This window comes from Chlamydotis macqueenii, chromosome 3 (genome assembly GCF_036417535.1).
Source record: "Chlamydotis macqueenii isolate bChlMac1 chromosome 3, bChlMac1.mat, whole genome shotgun sequence".
Classification (NCBI taxonomy): domain Eukaryota; kingdom Metazoa; phylum Chordata; class Aves; order Otidiformes; family Otididae; genus Chlamydotis; species Chlamydotis macqueenii.
The window spans coordinates 66,048,246-66,075,558 of NC_141558.1; the positions used below are offsets into that span (position 1 = coordinate 66,048,246).

General features: G+C 55.5%; 1 protein-coding gene across 5 annotated transcripts; it reads right to left on the bottom strand.

Moving 5' to 3' along the window:
* Positions 1–95: 95 nt before the first annotated feature.
* Positions 96–27,206, bottom strand: KLC4 (kinesin light chain 4). 5 transcript variants are annotated; one of them, XM_086743507.1, is made up of 17 exons: positions 27,121–27,201; positions 25,368–25,527; positions 15,724–15,990; positions 15,297–15,527; positions 14,789–14,867; positions 14,474–14,699; positions 14,068–14,155; positions 13,574–13,675; positions 13,079–13,252; positions 12,823–12,922; positions 12,212–12,264; positions 9,268–9,335; positions 9,077–9,185; positions 8,193–8,315; positions 1,219–1,343; positions 1,038–1,095; positions 96–536 (listed from the first exon to the last, which is right to left on the bottom strand). In XM_086743507.1, the coding sequence occupies exons 3-17, from the start codon at positions 15,970–15,972 to the stop codon at positions 447–449; spliced, it is 1,875 nt and encodes a 624-aa protein (XP_086599633.1). In that variant the 5' UTR covers positions 15,973–15,990; positions 25,368–25,527; positions 27,121–27,201; the 3' UTR covers positions 96–446. The 5 variants fall into 5 exon arrangements, with proteins under 5 accessions (XP_086599633.1, XP_086599631.1, XP_086599632.1 ...); XM_086743505.1 differs by having other exon boundaries at positions 8,166–8,315; XM_086743506.1 differs by lacking the exon at positions 25,368–25,527 and having other exon boundaries at positions 8,166–8,315; positions 27,121–27,206.
* Positions 27,207–27,313: the final 107 nt, after the last annotated feature.

Genomic DNA, 27,313 nt, shown 5'->3' on the forward strand with positions numbered 1-27,313 from the left:
GGAGTGGGGGACACGAGGAGGAAAAAATCATCAACGCACGGCTGCCCCCCGTTCCCCCCTCGCCTGGTGCGCCCCCCTCCTCACCCCCCGCTGCCGCCCCCCCCTCGCCCGGGGTGCGGGGCCGCCCCGCTCCCGCCGGGCCGGCGTTTCTCCCTGGTTTGCGTGTGCGAGCGGTGCCGAGCGTGCCGCCAGCCGAGCTGCCGGCCCCGGGGCGTGCGGCAAAGGAGCATGCGTGCGGTGGGACTGCGGTTCCCAAACGAGCTGCGGGCCTCCCGGGAGCCCCGGGCCGGACGGTGGCAGGAGAACCGGCGGTGGGGGTGGAGGCGGGGGTGGAGGAAACGGAGCAGCTGAGGCGGGGAGGTGCCGGGTGCTGCCCCGCGCAGCGCCAAGCTGTGGTGCGCCAGCAGGAGAGGGGCCGGGGCGGGCGGGGGGCACCTGCGGGCGGGTCAGTTGGAGGAGAGCAGGGAGCTGTGGGAGGACAGGTCCATGCTGCTGGCGCTGAGGCCTCTGCTCTCCGCGCGGAGGCCCTGGGTGCCCTGGAAAATACATCGCCCGTGAGGATCAGTACCTGCGATCCACAGCCCAAAGCTGCCAGCCCACCCCCTGCACCCCTTGCCTTTCAAGCCAGGACTCCCCCCGGGACTCGGCCCCATCAGGTACCACCCCTGCCCTCTCTGCTCCCATTCTGCGGCTGGAGGGTTTGCCGAGCTCAGCAGGCAGGGAGGTGGGTACTTCGGGACAACGCTTTCAGTTTTGGAGCTATAATCTCACAAGAGGGGCTGCACGGCTGTCTGGGGGGTGCAGTGGGGGCACTGGCCCAGGCCACCCCTCAGGAAGGCAGAGTAGCTCCCGCCCTGCACAGCAGCAGAGGACATCTACATGGATGAACGCCTCCAGTGTGGGGCTTGGGCACCACACATGGGGCTCGCTGTGCCCCTCGCGGCTTGTGTCGCTGGCCACGGCCCCTGTAGCCAGCTGCAAAGCCCCCACCCCAGCACCCATTCCTGCATCAGCCCCACCACCCATCTGGTGCTTACCTCAAACGAAGCATCGCTAGACTTGTGCAGGTAATTTAATGACGCAGCTCGTTTCATGCTGCAAGAAAGCAGAGGAGAGAAGGTGTGATGCTGTTATGCCTGGCCAGACCCCCGACCCCCAAGGTGGCAGGGCCCCCACCTGCCCTGCACCCAGCCTGGCTCTAACAGCCCTGGTCCCTACCTGGTGTTCCTGGGCTCCAGGGGACCATTGCCCTGCAGTTTCTTGACCAACATCTCACTGCTTCTCCGTATCACATCCCGGATTTTCCCCAGGGAGCTGCTGCGCTGGAGGGTGCCACTGCCATCCTGGACACAGAGACACAAGCCGGGGCGATGGCTGAGTGGCACCGATCAGGCTCTGGCATGCTGCAGATGAGTGGCCAGGACTGGGCTTGGCTCCAAACACCCTCTTGCCCACTTGCACTCAGGATTTAGCCCTGGCCCACAACAGGCCGACTGCTTGCTACACGGCTCTCCCTCATCCTGCTGCTCCACAGTACACGACCACCATGGAGTCGGGGACCCCCAGCACCATGGCCTGGCTCATCCAGACCGACCCTTCCTCCTGCCCAGTGCAAGCCCAACACCCAGCCACGCTGCTGACCTGCACCAGGCCACCAGCATCCCCACAGCCCTGCTTGAATACAGCGAGCTTCACCACCTGCAGCAGCTACCAAGGGGGTCCCAGTGGCCAGGGAAGCACCAAGCCCTGATGGGAGCCCCAAGCTTGGAGGTACCTTCATCAGGCCAGTACATGCTGCCAGGACATTCGTTTCAAGGACTCTCTCCTCATCTGCTGCTGGCTGGAGACTATCCTCCCCCGTCCCTTGCCCCTCCTCGCCATGCCACTGCTATTCCTCCTCTCCATCCAGCGCTCGTCCTGGTGCACATCCTGGTCCTGCATGTGGGACTTTGCAGGCTCACTCATGTCAGACAAGACCAGTCCACACACACACACACACCCACACACGCAGCCTTGTCCCACCTCTAACGCCCTCAGGATGATTAGCTTTGAGCCTGCTGAGCAATTCAGGCAGCTCCATCTGGGATGCGTTCATTTGGCTGCAACAATACTGTGTTGCCAAGCAGGCACGGCTGTCCTTGACCCCCCAACTTCAGCTGCGCCCAGCCCTGCTAGGTGCCCCAGGAGGCACTTTGCAGGGGTTTCTTTACAGCTGCCTGCTTTTTCCAAAGACCAAAACCAGCCCTAAATCTTGTTCCGCAGCCTGTTTCCTCCCACGTGCCTCCGAAAGTCCCCAGTACTCAGAAAGGCACTCAGCCGTTGACAGGCTCTAGTCCATCTCCTGCATTTAGGTCCACATGCAAGGCACAGGCTGCCAGCACAACACCACCTCATGCCACTGTGCCACCATGGCACCAAGCTCTTCCCCTGTGGCCTGGCACGCTCATCGCACAAGGCTGTGGCACCACTGCTGTTGTGGTTACTTTTGCTCCGATGGCCTGATAACAGCAGTCCTCCGTGCTCCCGATCCCAATGGCCCCTGGCACATCAGGGCAGAAGAAATGGGAGCTAAGGCGACCTTAAAAGCCCTTTGTTCCTTACAAGCGTGTGTGGGTGCCCCTTTGCGCCACTCCCAAATGACCACAATGCCCCGTGGCCCAGGCTAGCAGCAGCAATTTCCCCAGGACTGTCCATGCAGGTAAGCAGGGTCCCTGCCTTAGGTCTGTCACCCCCTTGTGCTGACCCCTTATGGGCTGTGGCCCTGGGGAAGGCTTTTCTGACACCTCCCTGCTCTAGTTACCCAAAGCTGATCCAGCCCTAGACCCCTCTCCAGCAGCTGAATGGGAATTTTCCTACCAGCAAACCTTTCTCCTGGTATTAATCTCATCTCTTCTTGGATAAGCCAAGTGCATTGAACCTCTTCACTTCCCTATCAGGCTGAAGAGTTTCCAAATTGGGAGCCATGTGCTGTTGCTGCAAGGGACCCACTCATCAGGAATGCAAAGAGCACAAGAAATATAAGCAAGGTAAACAGTTCAATTCCCGCACCAGGCATCCTGGACTGGTTTTGGAGGAGCTGGCCATCAGTATGCAGGACTAGCAAAGAAGGGAGGGGGGGGGGGGGGGGGGATGGTGGCAGGTGGGTGTCTTTTGCCTCCCCACCAGAATTGCACCGGGCCACCACCCTCCCTGCAGGGTACTGCCATGCCAGGCACTGTTCCTTTTGCCAGGGCACACAAGCCGGGGTGGAGAAGGGAATGCAGCTGGGGCAGAGGAGCAGGACCACAGCACAAGGGCAGCAGGATCCGGCCAGGAAGCGTGTTCTGAGGTCAGGGCTGGAGGATGGAACCACATTTCCCCAACTGCAGTGATGCAAACCAACTGCAGACCAACACCAAAACAAAATTCTGCTGCATGCTGGGTTAAAAATAGCCTCTCTTCTCTCCCCACTCCCTTTTCTGCAGGGTTATTTTTAACCCGGAACATTTACGGGGCTTGGTTTACCGCAGAGCCCCCACCCCATTGCACCCACCAGGATGAGAGCACTCAAAGAACAAGAAGCCGCTCCAGTGCTGAGCTGCTCTCCGATGCATGCTCCCACCCTGCCTGCTGCATGGAGGCAGAGGACTTGGGCAGGATTTGGCAGGATGTGGTGCACAGCGCAGGGGGACACAATGGGGTATTTCTCTGGCTAATGGAAACACCCGTTGGGGAAGGCCCAAGCTCGGGCGCCCCAGGGCTACAGAGCTGAAGTTAGTAGCAACCCCAGGTTGGAGGTTAGGGAGAGGCACAGCGGAGTTGGGTCCCTCATCTCCAACACTCAGCCTAGGACAGGTACCGTGGGGGCAGCACGTCCCCCTGCACACACACAGACACCAAGCAGCCCCACACCTGCTCCAGCAGCATTTGGACCTGCTACCCCAGGGCTGACCGACGCTGGCCTACAGAGCATGGAAAGAAGCACAGGGCAGCAGTTCGGGTCTGTCTACCTTTAATCAGAGGTACGGTTGTTACAGCACCAGGTCCAGGGCATGGCAAAGCACAGGGGCAGGTGGCACTGAGGCCTGAATGCGCCCTGCACTAGGGACTTGCCCCTCTCCAGAAGCACGAAGCAGCGCTAGGAGAGAGAGGCAAGGAAGGCACAGCCCTAGAGCACTCAGCCCTGGGCTCCACACCCCGTGGTCCTGAGGACGAACCTCCTTTCAGCAAGCACAAGCTCCCAGAGGAGCAGCATGCATGTGCCCCAAGGCCTCTGCACCACCACGGGAAAGCCAGGCCCAGACAGACACGAGCACATTTAGTATCACAGCCTGCCAAATGACTAGCATGGGAGAAACTACCTAGCTAAATAAATAAGGGGCGGTGGGGCAGATCCTGCGCTGGCCTCTGGGCTCTGTCCTGCTGGCTGCAGCCTCCCTAGCTTTCTTCCCAGGCAGAAGGGCCAGGGAGATTGACTACAGGAGGTGGGATGAGGGTGTGAGGCTCAAGGCAGTGGTGCTCTGGCCCTGGGAAACATCTCCTTTCCCAGTAGCAACTGACAGCATCAGACCCTGTGCAGGCCTGGAGTTCCATCAGAGGCACTGAGCCACCCCACGCACCCCCAGGGTCAGCATTGTCCTCCTAGCAGTGACAGGGTTACAGATTTCCCACCCACTTGACAGCAAGTCACAGCCCCAGGGACCATACCTGGCAAGCAAAGTCCTGTGTTCAAGAATTGCTCTCCTCCATGAGAACCTGGCCCCTTCTTCTCCTGTGGAAACCTCCCTCCAGCCATCCCATCTGCCCCCACATGCTCAGAGCACCCCAAGCCCCAGCTCTTCCTCTCCTCTCATCCTTCTTCATACTTTCTCTTCCTCCCAACCACTCTGCTCCAAACCAGCCCATTCGCCATCTCAACCACTTCTAATGGCCTGGCCCCTTGCAGAAAAGTTCTGCTTTCCTCCTACCCTTTCTCTGCCTCCAAGGAACAGCAAACAGCTTCACCCCCACCTCTCCCTCTCCCAGCAGACACACCTAGGGGGACAATGGAGCAATGTGGAGCTGATTCATCCCTTAAGGCCATCAGGTGAAGAACTCTGCTACAGCATCAGTTCAGGACGTTGCAACCAAACATGGTTGTCCTGGCAGGTCCCTGTTCCACGCACGGTCCTTGGCTGTCACCCCCTCACCTCATCTTGGATGTACAGTAGCTATGCGCTGTCCTACGTTTCTGTGACCCTGCTGAGACACCCACATGCTGCCCCCAGGTTGCAGAGCTCAGCAGGGAGGAGGATAGCAAGAGAGGGACTGCCTTGTGCTGCAGGGACAGCCCAGCTCACCAGTGGCCAGCGCAGGTTTGCTACAGGGCACTAACATCAGCTAAGCCTACGGGGAAGAAAGCAACTGGGCACATGACAGCCCTGCCAAGGCCAGGCCTCTCTGTTCCAAAACAGCCCCCCATCTTCGTGCCTCTGTCCTGGCCTCTGCAGAGATGGAGGGACCAAGCTAGGAGGGTTGAGGATGTCTAATGACGGTGGAGTCGGCACGCCTGGAGTGAAGACAATCCCCCGCAGGCCTGGTCCCCAGGGATGTGGCAGGGCAGGCTGGGGGTGGGGGCACGCAAGGGGACGGTGGCCCATCGCCCTGGCCTGGGGGAGCGGGCAGCTCCTCGCAGATTCTTCCTGCTCTTGCTGGCCATGGGACTGGAGCTGGGCCACGTGGCCAGGCACTCCTCTGCAGGCGTCGCGGTGCCCTCGCGCGCCGGGAGGGTTGGGGAACTGGCGTGGAGTTCTTGCCGAGGAAGGAGGGATGGTGTGGAGGAAAAGTCGGAAGATACAACACAAACATCCAGGTGATTGCGGTGGAGGGGAAAGAGGGAGTCTCGGGAGGCATTTAAGCCTAGTGCACAGAGAGGAGAAAGACACAATTTACAAGGCCGTGAGGTTGTAGGTCACCCAGGGATCAGGTGGGGCAGGGCCCAGGCTGCATGCAGAGACAACGGGCCGTGTCTGGGCAGGGAGGAAGTCTTGTGAGGCTGAAACAGCGGGCTCACGTCTTTGCCAGCGCACTCTAGCAGGCTGGTCAGAACAGCTAGCTCAGGGAGAAACAGCCTGGGCCTCCTGCTCTGAGGGGTCCCTGCTCCTGAGCATGGGGTGCCTACCACGGCCTCAGTGCCACTGAGCTGGTGCCACCCCTGCTCTCACAGCGCAGACCCTGGCTCTCCCAGCCCAATTACCTGGGCAGCAAGTAGCTTGTCCAGGCCCTAGGGTGCTCCAGAGCTGCCCTTGGCAGCAGGGCACAGAGGTTGCTGGCACCCTGGGGGTTCCCATAGCCCTGCCTGCAGCAGCTGACAGCAAAGGGATGGCAGCAGAGACTGCCCTGAGGCAGCACATCCGAGGTCTCTAGACCAGCACAGGGAACAACTGGCCATGACGGACAGGAGCAGCAGGAGCTGCCTTAGCCTCTTTTGGGGGGAGCTGCAGCCCAGTGCAGGGCTGCTGGCTGGGGAAAGGAGGCTGGCTATGTGTGCAGCAGGCTGGAAAAGGCACTGAGCATCATGTGGCAGCAGCCATGCCCCCCAGGGTGCTGGGCTAGCCCTCAAGCTCTCTATCTACAGCTGGCTGGGCCAGGGAAGCCCAGCCAAGCTCCCTGTGGAAGGGTCATATGAGCTGGGACTATTCCCCCTTGGCTGGGTCAGGCTAGGGGAGAGGGTGGCATTGCCTGCTTGCCTTGGGATGTTCAGCTCAAGAGACCATCAGGAAAGTCTCCCAGACCATCACCAGTGCAAAGCGCTCACCCAACACCAACCACAGCCAGGAGGAACCAGAGAGAGATACCAGCCAGGACAGGGAGCAGGTGAGCCTAATCCAAACCTGCAGCCCTCCCTCTGTGCTCGTCTAGCCCCTCTACTAAACAGGGAGTGCAAGGGCTCAGGGCTGATGCCTTGCCAGGGCTAGGCCTCTTTTCATTCCTGATGCCAAGAGCTGGGACAGAGGACAGCCCTGCATCTGGCAGAGCTGCCGGGTCCCCTCAAAGCTCTGCTCCCCAGGTCCCCTCTAGCCACCTCGTAGGTACAATCCACAATCAAGAGAGCCAGCAGGCTTCAGGTTTGGGTGTTGAGGGGCTGTCATGGCAACAGGGAAGAGGAAGGAGGAAGGGAGGGAGCGCATGCGGGTGGGGATGGAGCTGAGCCAGGTAGGGAAGTGTTAGTGACAGCAGATATGACGGGGGAGCAAAGGACTCTGTGTGCTCAGTGTGTGTCACCTGTGCCAGGCTGCAACAGCCCCTGGGCACTCAGCTACACTATGCTCTCAACTAGAGTTTGCAGGAAGAATGGTAAGCGTTAACAGCTCTAGCAGCCCTTGAGCCAAGCACCCACCAGCACTACGCTCACTTGCTGCCTCTTCTCCATCCTCTTCCTTGCAGAAGACAAAAGGCACCGGTCCCAGACCTGGACCACTACCTTCCTCCACACTCAATGCTAGTGACCAAAGTGCCCTTCAGTCTCAGAGGAAGCCCAGACAGGCTCAGGTCACCCTGTCTGTGCCTAACACTAGCCTCTTTTGCCACCACTAGTCAGCCTGGTTTGGCATCCCACAGAGACCTGCCTTTTACCACCTCTGCTTGGCCAGAGCCCACGGAGGGCATGAGACCAGGAGAGGGGAACGGCTGCAGACTATTCCCATGCCCTGCAGTCACTCAGTCACAGACACACTGGGCACACACACACACACAGCCCCCTCCCGGGGCTCAGCATCGCCTGTGGCGCAGTGCAGGACAGACAGCTAAGTTGCTCACAGAGGCTGTGTGGGCCTGAGGTAAGGCAGACGCTCTCAGCCAGGGCCTCAAGAGGGGAGCAGCAGGTAGAGATGTTAATAAGGTTGTAAGGCTAAGATTAAGGGTAGACCAGGACCAGCTCATGCTGTGTGTTGCCAGGGCCTGGCAGTCCCCTGGAAGCAGGAGCCCTCAGTTGGAGATATCTGGCCTGTACACCAGAAGCCAGGCCCAGACACGCATCTTTGCGGGCTGGCTGGCTCATGCCAAGAAAGAGGGGAAGGAAGTGTGCAGGGAACAAATGGAGGCAGACAAGGATGCCACGACAGGCCACGCGGGGACAGCCCTGAGCCAGGCTGTCCCTTCCCTCTGGCAGCCGGCTGAGGCCATTCTTGATGGTGTCTTGTACTTACCCCGCTCCATTCCACGCCCATACTCACTTCCTCGCTACCGTCTGTGGCATTCTCGTACTTGACACCACCCCCCAGGCTCCGTCGTCTCTCTGTGCCATCGCCGTCCTTCAGGATCTCCACCACCTTCGTCTGGTTGATCGGGTCAATGCCCTGCAAGTAGAAAGGGATCAGGAAGCATCATGTTTTGCCCTTCTGCGTCCTTTCCCTCTAGCAATCTGCTGTGCTTGGTTCCATCCCCTCTCTTGGCCATTGTTCCATCACAGCCAAAACTCTCTAGCACAAAAAGCATGGAGCCGAATGCCATCCTGCACTGAGCAGTCCCTGCTAGGTTCCCAGCTCAGTGAGCCTCTCATCAAGCCATAAACCGTCCTGGTGGACAAGGGCTTGCTACCCCAAAGCTGGCAGGTTTTTTTCTTCACATTTTGGTTTGTGAAGGTTTCTGCTGTCCTTCAGTCTTTGTGTTAGGTGCTTACAGCTCCTGCTTTATTATTTGAGGACTGAGAGGATTTAGGGTCAGAGGTACTCTAAGAAATCCATAGTGAGTTCCCTGAACAAAAAGTTAGTGGGAAGAAAACATCCCAGTGAGTGCAGATCTCCTCAGCAGTTGACAACGCCCAGTAATCTGCCCTAACCCAGCTGCAGTATTTCTGCACTCGAACAGCCATGCCTTCTTCCCGACAAGTACACATACTGACATCTGCTCCATCCATGCACGCGTGCACAGCTGCACACATGTACAGACATATGTACCCCTGCACAAATGCAACCTCAACCACCAAGGTGTTCTGGTGGTGTTGGGAATGTAAACCAATGGTATCAGAGGCTGCAAGGCTCAGGAGGGTCCATCACCACATCCCAAGCCAAATGCTGTGCCACGCCCCCTCCACCAGGGAAGGTCCCTCTGGGGTTACCTGCCGCCGGGAGCGAACTGCGCACTCCTCCAAGGTCTCAGCTGCCTCTAGCTTGCCCTGGCGTCGGTAGAGCGCACCCAGGTTCCTCAGAGTGGTGTTCACAGTCGGGCTGTAGTAATAGACAGAAGGTGAGCAGAAGTCCTGGGGCCACCCCCTCCAGAGCCCACAGCTGCCCAGGAACCACCTCTTACCTGCTAACTTTACAGGCCTTGTACCAGCCGCCATACTCAGCATAGGGAGCACTGTCTCTGTGCTTGCTCTACAGAGTGAGGAGAGATGAGAGCTGTTAGCCCCATGCCTGCTGCCATTCACTGGCCTGTACTCTCCCACTGGGTGCCAGGGTCAGGCCCCAGGCTGCACCCCTGCACCAGCTCTGCCTTTGGAAACATAATGTGCAAATGCAGTGATGAAGCCCAGCAGGTTCCTGGTGGGAAAGCTGAAAGCCCATTAGCTGCAATAGATCTGGGCCACAAGTAGAAGTGATTTCCCTGCCCCAGCAAGGAGCATAATCCCATCTCCTTGCCCCTTCCATGATATCAAAGGCAGCAGGGACAACGCAGCCGATCCTCACAGCACTCTAGAGGATGTGACACACCCCCCTGCCCAGCCTCAGCGTGCAAAAGGGAGACAAAAAAAAAAAAAAAAAAAAAAAAAAGAAAACAACCTCAACCAACAAAAACCTCCACAGGCATGCCAGGCAGCTTGAGTACTAAACCACTCAGCCATGGCTAGCAAAGGAATCAGCCAGCCATATCCAAGCTTTCTGTCTGCAAGGTCAGGCCTGCCCCGCAGCAGCTTAGCCCAGATAGCTGTATCCTCTCCGTGCCCAGCCTTTGCACCCCAAAGCTGGCTGGCTGGCCCTGCCACAGCCAGGAGCAAAGAGGCTGCTGGCCGGAGCAACAGAAGAGGGGACAGAGCTTGATGCTCAAGGAGAAAGATCTAGGGCCAGGATGAGCCACTCTGCAGGGCACTAGTCACTAGCCACTGTTGCCCTGGGTCAGTAGGGACCACAGCACCTGCAGGCAGGAATGGCCACTACTGTGGGAGCAGGGCTGCCTGTATGCACACTGTGCACCTTGGTGTGTGGGGAGCACCCAAGGGTGTGCCATGCCCCTGGCTCTGCACCCCCAGGACACACGGGCTGGGCAGGAAGCACCAACCTCAGCCCCGAGCCCAGCAGGTCTCCTCTTGCCAAGCAAATGCAGGGGCCCGCTGCTCCACAGCAGGAGATTCCCTTGGGCAGGGGCTGTAGCCTAAAAGAAACTGTCCTTACAGGGACCGTTTTTCTAACTCAGTCCCACAGCACTGCTCAGATCTTCACTCTGCATGCTGGAGCCTCCCTGAGCCGTACACACACATGGGTTTCCTTGTGCCAGAGCCTGCACAGCCTGGGCAGACTCGAGGGACCAGAGAGCTCAGGACTCAAAACACCTCTGAAGCTTGCACAGAGGCAGCCCTAAGAGGGTGGCTGAACCCCAGGGGAAATGTGACAAACCCACTGGGGCAGAAAGAGCCTCGCAGGCCAGGGCTGCCAGCTGCACCCAAGGCTCTGCTATTGGCATGAGCTGACCTCCCCCCACTGCCATTGGGAGCAGAGGGAAAGAGGGTTGCGGGGGGAAAAAAAAAAAAAAAAAAAAAAAAGAAGTGAAGCTCTGCAAGGGGGGTTTGATGCTTTTTAATAGGAGATGTGGAAACACAACATAAAGAGTGCAGAAGCCCCAGCCCCTGGGCCAGTACAAGCAGGGACCAGTACAAGCAGGTCTGTGGTTACTGCCACCTGGCCAGGAAGACCATGCCAACCATACCATGCCATGGGGTACAGGCACAGCTGCCCTGGGGACAGGAGCCCCAAGGGCAGGGAAGGAGGCTCAGCCCTTGCCTGAGGCTGCAAAACAAATCTCACTTCAACTGTAGGTCCCTGAGCCTGTTCTCTTGCCCTGTAGCAAAGCTTGCATTATCTGGAGCATAGCTCCACACTACGAGTGTCTACTTTTGACCTCTTAATTCTCCAAAGATAACATCAGAAGTGTCTGAATCTCAGAGGGGACAAGGGGACCCTGATCTCTACTCCAACTTTGATTTCTCCTGAACAGGATGGTGCTGCAGCAAGTGTAATTTCTTGGGAGCAGAGCCTTCATAGCGCAGCAATCAAAGCAGTGCAAGGTGGAGCTGAGCACTGCCCTGCACTAGGGACCACACAGAGTGGTTCAGCGGGAAGACACAGCATGCTGGTGGGAGATAGCTGCTAGTGCCCTGCTCTTAGGGCTCACAGGATGGGACTCGTGAGTCACTAAGCCAAACCTGTCAGCCTGCTGTCTGAGCCCGTGTAGGGATGGGGCCTGCTCTGAGGGCAAAGGAAAAGGAGAGAGACACTGTCTGCTCCCACTGCAGCTAGAGGACTAGACCAGAGCCCTTAATTCTGCTTCTTCACCCATCTGCCAAAAAGCAGGTGAGATCTCAGACTTAGGAAAAGCAGAGACAGGACTCCGCAGCATTTATCAGCTAAGCACAGAGCAGGGCCTGGGCAACAGGAGCAACAGCTTCTTTGCCTCTCAGCTTAGGCCAAGGCAAGCACAATACACATCTATCCTCTTTCAGAGGCCAGGTAGGATACAGAATAGCTAAGGCTTTCCCTGTGCAGATATTTTTCAGGAGGTTTGGCTCCATTTCCTAAGCAAGATGACGGCAACAGTTTCTTCTTGACCTCCATTTTTCCCCAGGCAGCCTTAGGGCTGCTTCAGAAGCGGGTTGCACTCTGGATACTAGCAGCTCTTTGGAACAGAGTGCCAAGGCCCTGCAGCACAACCCTCTGCCATCCGCCATCTTCCAGCTTCTGCATGCCCTAGAGGGATCGCTAAAGCAAAGAGAGAGAGCATGCAGCCATGGCTGAGAGGCTGAACCAGGAAAGGCATCAGGCTCTCTAATGGGCCTTCCCTCCCTGCTGCCCCAAGGAGCAGCCACGCTCCCTCCCCACTCTCCAGATCCCTCCTGGCCTTCATCAGTGGCCATGGCAGCTCTTCAGACTGCAAGAAGGAGGGTCTGGCTATGATAAAAGAGGATCGAAACCTCTGGATCTGCTTCCCCTCCCAGGGCTCTTGCTGCTATCAACGGGCAGCACCACCAGGTCAGACTCACCTTGCTCATCTCCTCTCTCTCCTCTGCATGCATCCAGATTGGCTTGTGTTCATCTGTGTGGGGAAGAATGCAAGACACCTCCGCTCACCACCTCACCCTGTTGCTCTGCCACTTCCACTGGGGCTCTGACTCCTGCACAGCCCAACACTCCATCCCCAGAGCCAGCAGCTCACCAGAAGGAAGGGACAAGGCTTCCAGATCCCCCTGATCCCTGGTCCAGAGCCCCCAGAAAGGCAGCTGACATTGCAAGGGAAGGACAGGGGAAGGAAGGAATGAGTTCTCCCATGGGGGAGTACCTGTGCCAGATATACAGGAGAAACTTCAGCCTATGCCTGGGAATGATGGCGGCACTTGCTGTTCCCCCTTTTAGCCACAACTATTCCCAACCCAGTAAAGACTGACAGCTGCAGCTCTCCAAGACCCCTTCTGAGAGAAGAGATGGAGCAGCATAACACACTAGAATGGCAGTGTCTCAAGGGCTGTTCAAAGCAGGGGCCCTGCAAGGCATCCCATCTGTCAGGGGGATACCAGAACCAGCCAAACCCAGGCTGAGAGCTGGGAGGCCAAACTGCTCACCCTTCCCCGCCCCCAACAGCTTCTGCTGTACAAACCATCCACAGAGCCAAACTCCTTCACGTGAGCACGGGTAAGGATCTCCTTATACAGCACCTCTGCATCTTTGTATTTGCCTTGCTTCAGGTAACAGGAGGCCTGCAACCAAGAAAACAGCTCCAGTCCCACTGGGCAACACAATTTAACTCCGCCCCCTCCTGCAGCTATCTCTCTGCTTCTTCAAGCACCAGGCAATGCTCACTTTTCCCAAGGCATCACTCCCCAACCCCACACAGCCTTTCCCCAGGGTCTCACCAGATTGTTCTTGGTCTTGGCCACGTTGGGGTCATCAGGACCCAGGCAGCTCTCGTAGATCTCCAGGGCTCGGCAGTAATAGTACTCCACCTCGTCGTACTTGCCCTGGTTCTGGCACAGCAGGGCTAGATTGTTCAGCTGCTTGGCCACATCAGGATGGTCTTTGCCTAGGACCTTGGTAAACAAAAGAAGAAGCCACAAAAAGTTAACACTTAAAGACTGAAGTGGACTCCTGGAGTTAGTAGACACTGCAGTCCCTCTAGGACATGCCTATGTCAGACAGAAGCCAAGGCCTAGAGGGGTAAAGAGGAGAAATTATAGCTGCCACCTCCTGGCAGGCTTCTCCAAGGCTGCAAACACTGGAGACAGGAAAGGTGGTGGCAGAATCAGCAGCCAAAGAGATTAAGTAGGTCCTGGATCTCCCAGGTGCAGCGAGGTAATGGGGGAAAACTCTCAGAGAGAGCTGGAAGGAAGGAGAGCGCGGGAGACCAGTACCTTCTCACGGATCTCCAGGGCTCGCTTACACAGTGGCTCTGCTTCTTTGTACTTCCCTCTCTTTCCGTAGAGAACAGCCAGATTGTTCAAAGTTGCTGCCACCTGCAGAGACATAAGCTCCTCCATGAAACAAAGCAGAATCCAGTGCGACCAAACAAGGGGTGCAAGCAGCAGTAACAGTGACTGTCCCATTTCCTTCATGCCTGCAGTACAGCTGCTTCTGAAGTGAAGGAGGTCCCAAAGCAGAAGGCTACCCTGCCTACATCACAGGATCCAGGAGAAGCCAACTCCTGACAGACCATACTGAACAAGACAGCAGGAAATACTGAAGCAGTAAAACAGAGCTCCACACCATGTGAACAGCACCCCTCACATCACAGGGCACACTGCTGTCCTTGGCAGTCCAGCTGCAGACACACCACAAGGGCACCATTCCAGCCCCAGCGGCACGCGCAAGTCAAGGGAAGGGACTGAAAGAGGAGGAAGACACTCACCGCTGGGTGGTCTTTGCCCAGAGTCTTCTCACGGATGGAGAGCGCATCATTCAAGAGATGTGCTGCCTCTTTGTATTTATTCTGATCCCTGCAGTGCAAAGCCAACCAGTGATTCAGGATTTGGACACGACAGCCCATGGCAAGCAGAACTGCAAACAACAGTCCTCCTTCCACATAGATCCAGCCCCCACAGCGCTTTCACTTCTCTACTTCCCCTACCTTAGCCACTCTGTAGTTATACTGGGGAGCTTTGCACTCCAAATACCGCATGTGTACCAAAATCTTTTTGAAAGGCAAACCACTGGAAGCTGAGGGAGCTCCCTGTCACCAGAATGTGCTGTCCCAGTAAACAGGAGAGGCAGAAAGCTCTTCTGTGGCCCAGTCCTGCCCCCCTCACCATGCTCACCTGTACACTAGTGCCAGGATGTTGAGCATGGTGGCCACATCAGGGTGATCGTGGCCTGATGTCTTCTCCAGGTCCTCCAGTGCCTGCTTGCAGAGCGGCACAGCCACCTCATAGCGTCCCTGTGAGGCGTACTGGATGACAAGGTTGTGGAGGGTGCGCAAGCGTGCCGGAATCTCATAGCCTCCTTGCTGGGCAGCTGCCACTGCACTGCTGTGCTGGTGGGGCACTGCAGGCACAGAGGAATAAACAGGGGCACAGTTGGCACAGCAGGCTTGAACAGAGAGAGCTAGCAACCATGCATGAGCAAACACTTACATCCAGGACCATGCTCTTCCTCCTCATTTGGGAACAGATCATCCAGAGAGTCCTTGGCAGAGTCTCCTTCCTTCTCCTCCTGAGAGGGTGGCAATCACAATACTGTTAGTTCTCAGAGGCGACAGCAGCAGCCTGGGCTGAGTCAGCTGCCATCTCTCCTCCCTGCTGCAGCCCACCAACACCCTCAACTTCCCCTGTCGTCCCTGCCACCATCTCTCCTCCCTGCTGCAGCCCACCAACACCCTCAACTTCCCCTGTCGTCCCTGCCACCATCTTCCCCCCATCCAGCAAAACTAATAAAGCCAAATTTCCCCAACGCATGTGGGCATGCTACTCCATGTTCTTCTAGAGATCCTGTCCTATGCAGGCTCCCTTTAGTTACAGGCATTGCTGTGCACGGTAGCTGGGAAGGAGCGAAATCCAGGGCAATGCTATCACACCTAGGCAATCCTGCTGGTCCAACCTCTCCCATCCCCAAAGCTGGCTGCTTGACAGGACAAGGGCATACCGAAGGTGAGACATCCTCATCATACTTCTTCAGTTGGTTCATGAACTCAAGGTGTTTCTTCTCCTCCTCCAGCTGAGCCACGGTTTGTTCACTGCGCTGCAGCTTCTGCTGGGTGTTAGCCAGCTCATCACGCAGCCACTGGTTCTCCTGGCACAGTCTCCGTACCTGAGCACGCAGCTTCTGCTTCTCTGACTCCACAGCATTCAGATGGTTGGACAATGCCATCATCACCTTGTCAAAAGTTCCAGTCAGTAACTACCACAATCTTGTATTTCCCTTACATGCACGCTTTAGGGCCCGCCCTCAAGGTCACACTGACCTTCTACACTCAGGCCCTTGCTGCCCCTGCAGCTTCTGGGGAACAGCCACATGCCCACCTTCCCCCTCAGTCCTGAGTAACACCTAGGAGAGCACCCACCACTCTCACCTGAGCTTCTCCGAGACCCAGTTCAATCATCTCCACTGACTTGCGGAGCAGATTGGATTTCTCATGCACGAGATTGGCTTCTTCATCTTTCTTCAGGCACTTGATGGTCTCCAGCAAGCTGTGCAGGATGGAGTTGTGTTCATTCTTAAGTGCCTCCAGCCCTTGCATCACCAGCTTGGTGTTGGAAATTATCTCCTCTTGGCTCAACTTGTCCAGTTTCTCCTCCCTTGGGTACACCATGGTGGACATAGTCCTGCTCCTGCAGCCCTACACACGGAGAGAGAGACAAAACCTGAGCACTTCAGTGCTATTTCAGAAAGCCACAACCAGACACAAGTGTCACAGCCTCCTTCAAGCAGCCAGAGACAGCGTTCAACTGGCTGCCCACACTAAGCCCTTCCCCTGCGTTTTCCCCTCTCCCTTTGGCAGCAGGCGGCTGCCAAGGCACGTGTCTCCACTTTCGTGGCACGGAGTGCTGGCAACCAGTGCAGGTGGCACACGTGAACAGGAGGCAAAAAGGCTAGAATCAGTGCTGACCTCCAACACCCCCACACTCCCAGCAGCAAGGAAAGCTGATTTAGCTTCCATTTAAGAGCAGAGATTTGTAGTTGGCAGCTGGGGTTGCAATGCGCACACCTGCCCACAGACCACTGATGCACAGAGGCTGTCAGAGCTCAACACCTCTCCCAACTGCAGAAGGAAGGGAATAGAAAGTGTAGGGATGCCAACTCAAAGATTTCTGCTTCCCCAATGGAAAATCTCCCAGAAGAGCATCTCTCAGACAAGGAGGCATCAGTGGCCTTACTGGGCCAAAGGAAAAATTCCCTGACCAGAACACCGCACACTGACAATCCCAGCCGCAGCACAGAATGGCCATTGTGGCGACAAGGGACATAACACCGCCAGCACGAACGGAATGAGGCTGTGAGGGAAAGCTGACTTACACCAACTGCTACAGTTACACTACTGTCACCTCCGCGTGGGTGTCAGCTTGAAACACCAACAGCTTTCCCAGCTCCATCCACCCTGCTGCCAACCCAAGGACTCCTCAGGAGGGCATAAGGGCTCTGTGCTCCTTCCCTGTCCCGTTCCCCCCCTAGTTATAGAACAGGAGAATACCGAACTACTGCCTTTGCACAGGGACGCCAAGCGCTACAACCCACACTGTTAGCGTGACTGCAAGATCCCTGCACAGAAAATCCAGGAACAAGGGAAATGCAGCAGGCCAGAGGGCGAGAGACATAAGAAGCAGGCAAGACCTCTTACAGCAGATCAACATTACCCTATCTGCTCCACAACTCACTCATCTAACCCTCTCTCAGTCTCCCCCACAGCTGTCCCTCCTGCTGGGCCACCCCAGCAACCTCTTCTGATTACTCAGTGACAGCAGGAAAGCCACCACCCACCACGCTATCGGTCACCCCAAGGCCAGTCTGCTGCAGCGCTGAAGGCAGCCAGCCGCCATGCCCCACACGGGCAGCACCTGCCCAGCAGCACGGCCTTGCCGCCTGGAGCTGGCAGGAGGCAGGGCAACATGAGCACCCAGGGCCTCGGTGGCAGAAAGCTGGAAAATTGCCCAGGCACTCCGCAGGAGGAGCTGGGGGAAGAGCTGCCAACAGATTTGTCATTGCCCTCCCGCAGGACCCACCTCAGCATGGTTTGAGCTCTTTGTTCAGCAGCAGACTTGTGCCTGGTTTACTGAGTGAGCAGAAATGCTGCCCTAGGTACAGGAAGAGAGAGGGCAGAGCTCCTCAGCTCCTCCTCCCCAGCTGTGCGCTCTGCCCAGGGGGGCTCAGGGTGATCCCCCAGCTCAGCTACCACTATCCCTGCCCAGGAGTGGGCCCTAAGCAATAGAGAGGTCCGCTTTCTTCCTCACTGCAGCACTGAAAGTGAAGATAGCAAACAGTGCTAGGGCAGTTGCTATAAGTATACACATCTAATTATACCCACTCTCTTCCTCCTCCTTAGCCTCACTCTTCCAGAAGTTCCTTGAGTTGTTTCGTAGGCCCGAGTAATCCTTTCAACTCCTCTTTGGTTTCTGTCCCAGTGATGCACATCCATCCCTCAGGAAGGGCAGAAAACTCTTGACACACAACAGAGACCCTACTGAACCTCAGCAGGGCGAAAGCACTTCACCCGAAGGCTGGGTTCCTATTCACACTTTCAAACAAGAGCCGAGTCCTCCCCCACCCAACCCAGAGTCACAATGCTCACTTCACATTCACTCAATGATTCAGCATTAGCACCAACCTTGAGCCATACTTCACTGTATCCTTCACTTTTGGGTATCTGCCATGCTCCACGTGCAGTTACACTGGGCATTGTGCATTTTACACTGAAAAGTCTTATCTGGACTGTGACAATTCCTAGTTTGCTTTAGAGAAGACCATATGATAAGAATGGCATGAAAAACCTCACTAAGATCAAGATAGAGGGCACAGACTACTGTTTCAAAGAAAGTAATAGAGAGGCTGCCACTCCCATCCTGTCTCCCAATCTGAGTCTCCAGGAACCGGCAGCTAAGCATTCTGGTCCAAAATTTCCCTGGTTATTCTTTTTCCCCACCGTTATAACACATCTAGGGGAGCGGTTGAGTGCTAAAGTAACAAGGGAAGCCCCACCTGAGGCAGACTTCTGCAGGTGAGCACAATTCAGGAAGAGATGTGTAACAATTCCCAGCTTCAGAGGAAGAGGCTGGCAGCCCAAAGGATGCCAATGCTGCCACATCTGGCAAAGCACTGTTGTCCTGCTCTGAAATGGGTCCAGAGAGCCTCCCAGGAAGGCTCGACAGGCACTGATCTGCTTCCACAGAAGCCAAGGTAACAACTGCAAAAGGGTGAAATGGCCTCATCACTGGTTTCAGCTCATAAGGAAACACAGCCCCAGTCTCAGAAACAGGGAAATTAGGAAGTGGGAGTTCTCTGGAGCACAGGCAATGCTTGGGACACAAGGAGATCCCCAGGAGCAGCCTCATACCCAGCATACAACAAAACTAGAGCACTGCCCTAAGGCTCACACAGCTGTGCAGCACAAGTGCCTCTTCATCTGTCCCTCTGTGTACTGGGTCTGCTGTGAAATGCCAACAGTTTTCATGAAAGCATTACTTATGTCCATACAGAGATCTCACTGCCACATTTAAAAAGTACAATACAGACACACTGGGAAGAGGAACATGTTACAAACCATGATAAAAAGCCACCAGAGCTTGCACCTGGCTAGATGACAGTCAGACAAGACCCAGATCCATAGAAAATCAGCCTCATTAATTCCAGTGTGCACAGAACTACTCCTCAACTGAGAAGTCGCTAAGCTGTGTGTTAAATCACCAGTGCATCTACAGCAACATCCTTTCTTCAGCCCTTCCAGCAGAAAAAGCTTTGAGCATTTCACAGTCCTCCCAGCTCAGGTGAATATTACTCTATCCTAGCCAGAACCAGGACACCGTTATCAACTTGTTTTTCAGAACTGTAAAGATTTCAGACTGTCTGAGAAGGGAAAATAATCAAAACATCCTGACCCACAGCACATCAGACTCATCCTACTCTGCAACAGCATCCTCAGATCCTCACGACATACCAATACAGGCTCCTCTTCTCTTGCTGGTTGTGCAAACATCTCTACACAAGCTTGGTCTTTCTCACCTATGATGACATCCTAGAAGCTTGGTACCAACGTTCTTCCAGCATTCAAGAGTGGACAAGGGATTCTCCAGGCTAGATACAGGGTGCAAAACCTGAGAACAGCACATGGGCTATTCACTTCCAAGTACTAACAAGAAAACAAAGAGAAGACTTCAGAGAAATCACTCAAATGCTGCTACCTCTTGCACAGCAAAGCAAACCAACAAACACTGGTGGGAGCTGGCTTATTATCCCTGCAAAGTGACAGTTCTCCCCTATAAAGCCTTATTTCTAGCTCTTCCTGGTGCTGGCAGGTCAACACTCAGTGTCCAGACCTCCAGAGAGGAAACATGCTCTATGGCAACCGATGCCAAGGTCAGGCAGGCTGAGGCTGCTGTATAAGCACTCTTCCTACTCCCCCACAGTCAGTAAAGGGCATTGACTGTCCTTTATCCAGGCAGAAAACGCACTCAGAGGTTTCTGCAGAGAGGAGGGGAGACACTATCATTATCCTTTGGCAGGGGGAGGTTCAGACTGGAACAGGAAGAAAGAATGCTCTTCCAATGTAGCTCCCGGTGAGCTGGAGAAACCAGCTCCTAGTTTATCCTGCTACATTCCTCACAGCTCTGCAGGTGTCACGGCCCAAGTCTCACCAGCACATTTCTGCTCTAGTTGGCACATCTTCCCTATTTACAGTGAGCTGCTAGAATAGCCTGGCTGTCCGGCAACACCCATCTCACCTCCCTTCCCTGTCTTTCTGCAGCACTCCTCCAAATGGGAGCAGGGGAGGGAACATGCGTGCACGAAGCTTTGTGGCAGTTGCAGCAATCAGCTAGGAATCCACCAGCTAGCACATCCTGCCAGGCAGAAATCTTCCTCCTGTGTTCTAGTGCATAACTGGGAAATCACTGAGCATCAGCAATTTCAGCAGCCCACTTTTCTGTCTCCGAGAACTGCTCCCACACGCAAGAGCTTCAAGAGGAAAGAGCTGGAAGCTTCACTGCTCGTAACTTAAACCCAGCTGCCACAATAGAAACAAGGATGCCAGACTAAATGGGTCCAAGGGAATCTTAAAGCTTATATTATGATGCCTAATGTTAGAAGACTACAGAGAGTAAAAAAATACACGGACCAGGGAAATCAGGAGTCAACTATGACAGGACAGAGACTTCAGGTCTACACGTCTCAACAAATTCAATTCACTTCACTGTCTCCTCACATGTCCCTGGACCAAGTATATGTAAGACACAGGGTACCATCACAACTTGCACAAGCAATACTGTCAAGACAATAATTGCAGCTTCCTTCAAACTGCAGATGGCCTGCCAGCACTTTCTGTATAGAAGCGGGCACAGATTTTTAGCAGCAAACTTTTCCGTAGGAGAAGGTGATCTAAGGATACAGTAGTTGCAAAAAACCAGCGAGGTTCTGGAAAAAAGCTTCCTGTGGAAAAGAGTAAGTCTGACCCATAGCAAGTTTGGGAGACAGATAGCAATGGTAGCATTTAAAATGGAAACACAGCACTTAAAGTCTTATTTTCACAACAATTATCCCAGCCCGATGCTGTGAGATATGCTTTTGCTACCTGGAGAAACAGTAAGGTTACATATTTGGGAAGCAAAACAACTTGATAAAAGCAGGGAGGTTTTTTTTTTTTTTTTGCTTCGGATATCTGCCAGCTCATTACTGTTAAATAACAGAAGAAAGGGTCTCTGGAAAGGCTGGTTGACCTCCAACGAAGCCAGAGGCGAGATTGCCAATATGCAGCTGAGTCTGCATTCCTAAGGGATACTGCAACAAAACCTAGACCCAATAGCTTCGACGCTGAAAAATAAATTACAAGCAGTAAAAACCAAACAGAGTGCCAAGGTTGCAACCATCACAGAGGCTGTGTCATGAGCACAAGTTTTCTCCTTATTTTGATACCATAGTGTCAGAAAGCAAACAGAGACTGCACAGCCAGCTGCGCGGCGCCTCTGAGGCTTCCACCACACAGCCAGGACATATTGACACTGCCAGGAAACTCGCAGGCTGCCACACTGCTGCCAGAAGAGCCACTGTGCTCACGCTCACCACCCCAGGCCACCTGCAACAGAGCCACGGGAGAGGGATGAACTGGTGCTGTTGAGCGGCATATCCAACAGTCAGCACTTCCAGAGCTGCTCCAATATGGGTAAAACAAGAAATATAATCAGCTCTGTATGGCGCACAAGAACTTCACAGCTAAGAGCAGCTGCACAGACACATGTTAAGGCTTCAGAAACAAAGGCAAGAGAAGGATGTTTTGCAAATGAAGGGACAGATGGGTGTGCAGTCAGCTTCAAGGTAACATTAAGAACATTAAGAATAAGAGACAGAAATTAGAGGGCAAATACTGGGCTCCTAAAAGTAGGAACTGATGGAATAACTGCAGTATATGTCTCCATCCTGGGATACGTGCCTGCCGAGGTTCACATAAGGTACAAAGCAGGAACGGTGCTCCCTGATGCTTGTTACCACTGCCACTGGTACATCAAACGCTCCCTTAGAGCCACCAAGAACAGACAAAGAGATCAGTCAGGAGTCAGGACCCTGGGAGTTCACACCCAGCACATCTCTGAGCTGCAATCCCAAAGCCAAAAGATGTCACACAAACTCTGACATGCATGAGGTCCTCTGCGACCATTTGTCTCTGGCTCATGAGTCACTCAGCTGTCAAAAAAGGGAGCACCTAGAGCCCCATCTTCTGTCCAAAGTTCTTTCCCAACCCCATCCTCCAGCTTGGACCTTTCTTGCACTGCAGACACTCTAGAGAGTCAAATCAACAGATAGATGACTTCAAGTACCATAGAGAGACTGTTATGTTGCAACTTTCTCCCTAATAAACGAGTTATGGCTGTTGTATCACTTGGAAGGAATGCCTAGAGGTCTCTTAGAAGTCTCTGGTCCATCCTCTCACTCAAAGCAGGTATCTGATCAATTATCTGTGTCTAGTCAAAGGTTGAGTATCTCCCACAATGGAGATACCACAAGCTCTTCAGACCTCTGTCCCATGGCTTAACTATCCTCGCGTGGGAGAAAAAAAAATAAATCCTCATCTGAATTCCTTGGATAAACTCCTTATTCCATTTGCCTTTGCTAAACACCACTTCAGAACAAAGGGGCCAGGCACCACAGGGCTAGGAACTGAGCCTAGACCCAGAGGAAGGGAATGCAGCACGTCTCCTTTCAGCAGAGTCCCACGGGGACAGGTTCCCTCTGTCCCAGAGCGAGAGAGGCAATGCAATCCACTTCCAGCAGCAGAGCAGGGAGCGGAGGCAAGGAGCTGTCTCACATTCTTCTATGCCCCCAAAACAGGACTCTCCTTAGCATCCAGGCACCCCATCACACGATTTTAAAGCCAATCTCCAAGCCCAGAAAGGCTTCACGCAACCAGCTTCCCCACACTTTGGGGTCATCTGTAACTCAGCACAAGTTGACTGTGCTGTTGGAAACAGCCCAGCTCTCCCTATCCCCTGGACAGGGATCAAGGCCAGGATTGCTTCTTTCAGCAGCAGCTGACACATGCCAGCTCTAGCTGAGTGTGAAGCTTCAGGGGTTTTTCTAGATACCAGAAGGCCTGTGTTGAGAAAGTCTGTGCTAACCAGCAGGCTGCAAGAGCCCCAGGGGCTTTTAAGTAGGACTAAGGACCCAGATTTGTAGCTCAAGTGGAAGGGTTCTCCCACAAGGAGACAGGAAGCTCCCTTCGTGCTCTTTTCCTTCAGCACTAAACACTCCTCTCTCTCCTAGAAGCTTCAGCTCCCCACCACCTACAATCTCTAGCAGAAAATGCACCGGAACATAACCTTCCTGAAACTTAGGGCAAGGTGGTGATAAGCTGGCCTTACAGGGAGTTGGCCACAGTGACTCAGGTTCACGTCACTACTGAAAGGACCTGCGAGCTTCCCATCTCCCTCCCTCTTTCCAGTCCACAGCTGAAAAGGGCAAGTCAAAAGCTACTAGGGTTTGTTCCAATTGACCAGAGCAAGTGATTTCTGTGTTACCAAAGCATGATGCAATCTCAGTAAGCATACGTGCTCTGAGGAAGACAGAAGAGATGGTCTGGCTGGCTTTGTATCAGAGCTCTCATTCCTTTCAAGACTAGAAAGGTCTTACTCCATTCATTAGTGATCAAGGAATACAGACATTGAAGGCAACAAGGGTTAAAAAAAACAACCAAACAAAAACAACAAAAAAAACCAACCAAAAACCCCCGGAACAGCACCAACACGCGCCATTAGTAGAAAGCTATTTTGCCCCTTATTGCAGTTCATGCTGTTTACAACCTCAGCTGGCCAAGGAAACATGCACCTTTCTGCGTCATTGGAACCAGAACAGCAGTCTTCACCACCCCCACCAGCAAGCTTGTCCTAGCAGCTCCAAACCAGTTGATAAGACCTTGCTTTTAAACTCTTGCTCATGTCTGCAGCAGCCCACCAAATCCATTCCGCATCTGCTGCGCCTGGGACTACAGCAGAACACCATTAAAATCTGTTTCCAGGCTAGCGGAGACAAAAGCTAAGCAGCTGGAACGAAGCCAGGACAAGCATCTCTTCCTAGCTTCAGAATCTGATTGGGAGTCTCGCTCTATAAAAGACAGCGAGAGCCATTACCTTGCCCTGACAGCATGAAGCACTATTAAAGCACGCAGAATAACTCCCAGGAGCCGGTGCCTCTGCAGGCATCTGTCTAATGCGAGGGCTACGCACTGGTCGTGCCTCAGGAGTACGAGAGATGGCCAGGATGCAGCTTGGACCAGCAAGTGCCCTGGTACCGGTGTACCCTGAAGGGCACTGGAGTGCCCACACTCCTGCCACGGTGAACCTGGGGCAGCTGCAGAGACCGGCTGACTGCAGGCTGCAGGACTGTGCTATTATTTCCAGAAGCAAACGGATCTTGTAAACCGTAACAAGGCAGCCAAATTCACAGAGACAAAGCTCTACCTGCATAATAAGCAAAGGATCTGTTTCTACCCCTGGCTCGTCCGACCAGATGGAGTCCTTTGAGGAGCTACGTGGCTCCTTCCTAGCAAATCAAGCCTTTATCCAGCAACTCTGCCAAGGTCAAAATCTTGCCACACGTCCTTTGTGCCCTGAGAGCCATTTTGATATTCGGGGTTAATACAGTTTTCCCTACCTGGACACTCCTCCAAAACAGCAGAGGAGAGAATACATGCTTCCTGCTCCTTCTGCCAATTACAGCAAAGCTCAGCCATGTTTATTTACCCTGTGTCTGAGCTGGCCAGATCTTTGACCCGATGTGTGCTGAACACCACCTTCCTTCCGCTCACGCAGAGCGGAGGGGCAGGTGCTTTCCACGTCTCCAAGGTAGCATGTGAGACAAGAGACCAAGGGCACTAGAGGAGACCCTAGTGTGGAGTCACAAGAAAGTGCCAGATGCCAGCTATGCATGACACAGGGAAGCCTGCTGGTAATGTGCCGCCGCTTCCCACTATTGTGCAAATTTCTGCCGGCTGCCTGGCCAGAGCATTCTGCTGCAACGCCATCCCCCAGCCCTTCTTCAGACACCTCCTCCCAGCCGCATCCTCTCCCTCTCAGAAGCTTACCAGCAATTGCCCCTCCCTGGCCCCCCCCCCGGCTTTGGTAGGGTGCACCTCCACTTCAGAAGAGCTTAGTAAGCAGTTTATTAATGGGAGGAAGGTTTAGAGGGGAAACAAGGCGCCGAAAGTTTGAGAGCCATTGCTGTATGCTAGGAGCTGCCTCCGTCACCGTTTCTCCGGCTTTGTCTGGCAGCGGGAGGCACGCCCGCTGTGTATCCTTGGGACGAGCGAGGCAGAAAAACCCCTTCATCCCTCCTCAGTATCACCACAGAGAAATCCTGTGCCCACGCGGCTATCTGCAAGCTTCCCACAGATAAAAGTTTTCATCAACTCTGCCCGAAATTGCCCTTCAAAGCGGCCCTTTGTTACAGGACGGCTGGGCACCCTGCCCGTCTCAGTCACCGGATGGGAATCCTCCCCCACCCCGCACCGCAGAGGAGCGGTACCTGGCTGCCTGCAGCGGCTTGTCCAGCGTTGGCACTCCCGGAGGCCCCAGCGCCGTGGAGAAGCGCAGGCCGCGGCGATGCACGGCTCCCACGGCGTCTGCCGCGTTGCCCTCCGGTTCCAGCAGAAGCGCAGGCACCAGGCGCTCGGCAGCCAACCACACTGCAGCAGGGGGAGGGGAGAAGATGCAGCCAGGCTCCAGAAACAGGACGGTCGGATGCTCTCCTGGGAGCGCAGAAAGCGCCGTGCACGCCAAGCCCAAGGCTCCCTCCTCAGGGACCAACTGGAGCACCAAGGAGCAGAGCCGAGCCCCCAGGCTGCCGCTGCCCAAGGGGCTCTACCCCACCGTCAGGCTCCTGCTTAGATGGCCGAAGTCACCCCCGTCCTAGACCCAGATAGATCCGCTCCATCCTATGCTCAATCTTGCGGCGAAAGGTTTTACACCCTGTTTGGTATCGTCCCCACTGCTGACCCCATCCCAGCCCCTAACGCTAAGCAGGTGGAGCTGCAGAGAACTCGCCAGCTGTGCGACCACTATCACTGTGCCCACAGAAATGGCCAGATACAGGACAAGATCGCTGGGAATCCTACTGTGTCAGCACTGCGCAGTGCAGAGCTGGGCCAGGCACCGCCTGGAAGCGTTTGTTTCATCTCTAGATGCTTTCCGCAGAGAGAGGACAAACGCCACAGCATCCAACGTAGCCAGTGGATTGTTGCTACAACTGTCCTATCCACAGGAACACACAACCTTCACAGCGCTCTCTACAACATTGCGTGAGCCTCTGATTACCTGCATCTGCCTAAGCCAGTGCTTCCTCAGGATTCCTGCCCCACCCCACAGGTTCCCCCAGAGGGAGAACGGCTTCAGGTGTCCCTGGAGGGAGCCCAGCCATGTTGACACGCAGGCTCTCCCTTGCCTCATCTCACAACACACACTTCTTCACTAAAGCATCTTACTGTTCTCCCTTTCCGGGTTCTGGAGGGCAAATCTGGCTGGCTACAGCACTGGGTACACAGCTGCAGCACAGTTAAAAAAAAAAAAAAAAAATTCACGCAAGTTACATAGCAGGAGAGCAAACATGTATTATTTATCTTAGACCGAAAGCCGTTCCTGGCAGTGAAGACACAGCCTAATTATAGAGCAGTGAATCCTGCAGCCTGCGCCCGCAGCTCCCTGGAAACTGCCGCGGCTGCGACTTCAGGCTGTGCCACCGCTGCCACCAAAACCCCCCTCCCCCGGGGGCTCCCGGCCTCCGCCAGCCCTCCCTGCGCGGCGGAGAGGAGCGCAGGAGCCCGGGCAGCCGGTACCGCAGGAGCCGGCGGGGTCCCCCGAGCCCGGGACTCGCCGCGGTGCCGGAGAGGGGAGGGTCCCGGCGGCCGCGGGGCGCACCCCGGCCGGCTCCAAAGTCCGCGGAACCAGCGCCCTTATCGCCCCGACCCGCCGGCTGCCGGCACGACGGTCCCGGTCCCGGTCCCGGGCCGGGCGCTGCCCCTCGCCCCCGCTCCGCCGGTGGCCAGGCCGCGCTGCGGCTCCCGGCCCCAGGCCCGCGGCGGGGGGTCCCCTGCGCGGGCCCCACCCCGCTCCCGCCGCCGCCGGGAGGCCGCGCGCCCCCTCCCCCCGCCATCTCCCGGTCGGTCGGCCGGTGGGCGGGCCGACGGGGGGCAGGGGGCGACCGGTCGCAGCGCCTGTCGGCGGCGGCCGGGGGAACGAGGGAGCACCGGTCGCCACAGCCCCACCCGACACCCCCGCCCGACCTGCTGGGCGCGAGGTCTCGACGGCCTCCGCGGCGCGGTCGCTGTCCCGGTTGCGGTCGCAGTCTCGGTGCGGCAGCGGGGGCGGGGCTGGCCGGGGCGGGGCGAGAAAGGAGGCCGGCACCGCCCTCCCCCCTCAGCGGCGCAGCCCCTTTAAATCCAACATGGCCGCCGCCTCGGCCCTACCGGCGGGCGC

Excerpts from the sequence above, each read along its gene's own strand:
- KLC4 (XM_086743506.1), bottom strand. The coding sequence starts at position 15,972 with ATGTCCACCATGGTGTACCCAAGGGAGGAGAAACTGGACAAGTTGAGC. Across the intron at positions 15,528-15,723 it reads TGGGTCTCGGAGAAGCTCAG|GTGATGATGGCATTGTCCAA; the intron begins GTGAGAGTGGTG and ends ACTTTTGACAAG. Across the intron at positions 14,868-15,296 it reads ATGAGGATGTCTCACCTTCG|GAGGAGAAGGAAGGAGACTC; the intron begins GTATGCCCTTGT and ends CCACCCTCTCAG.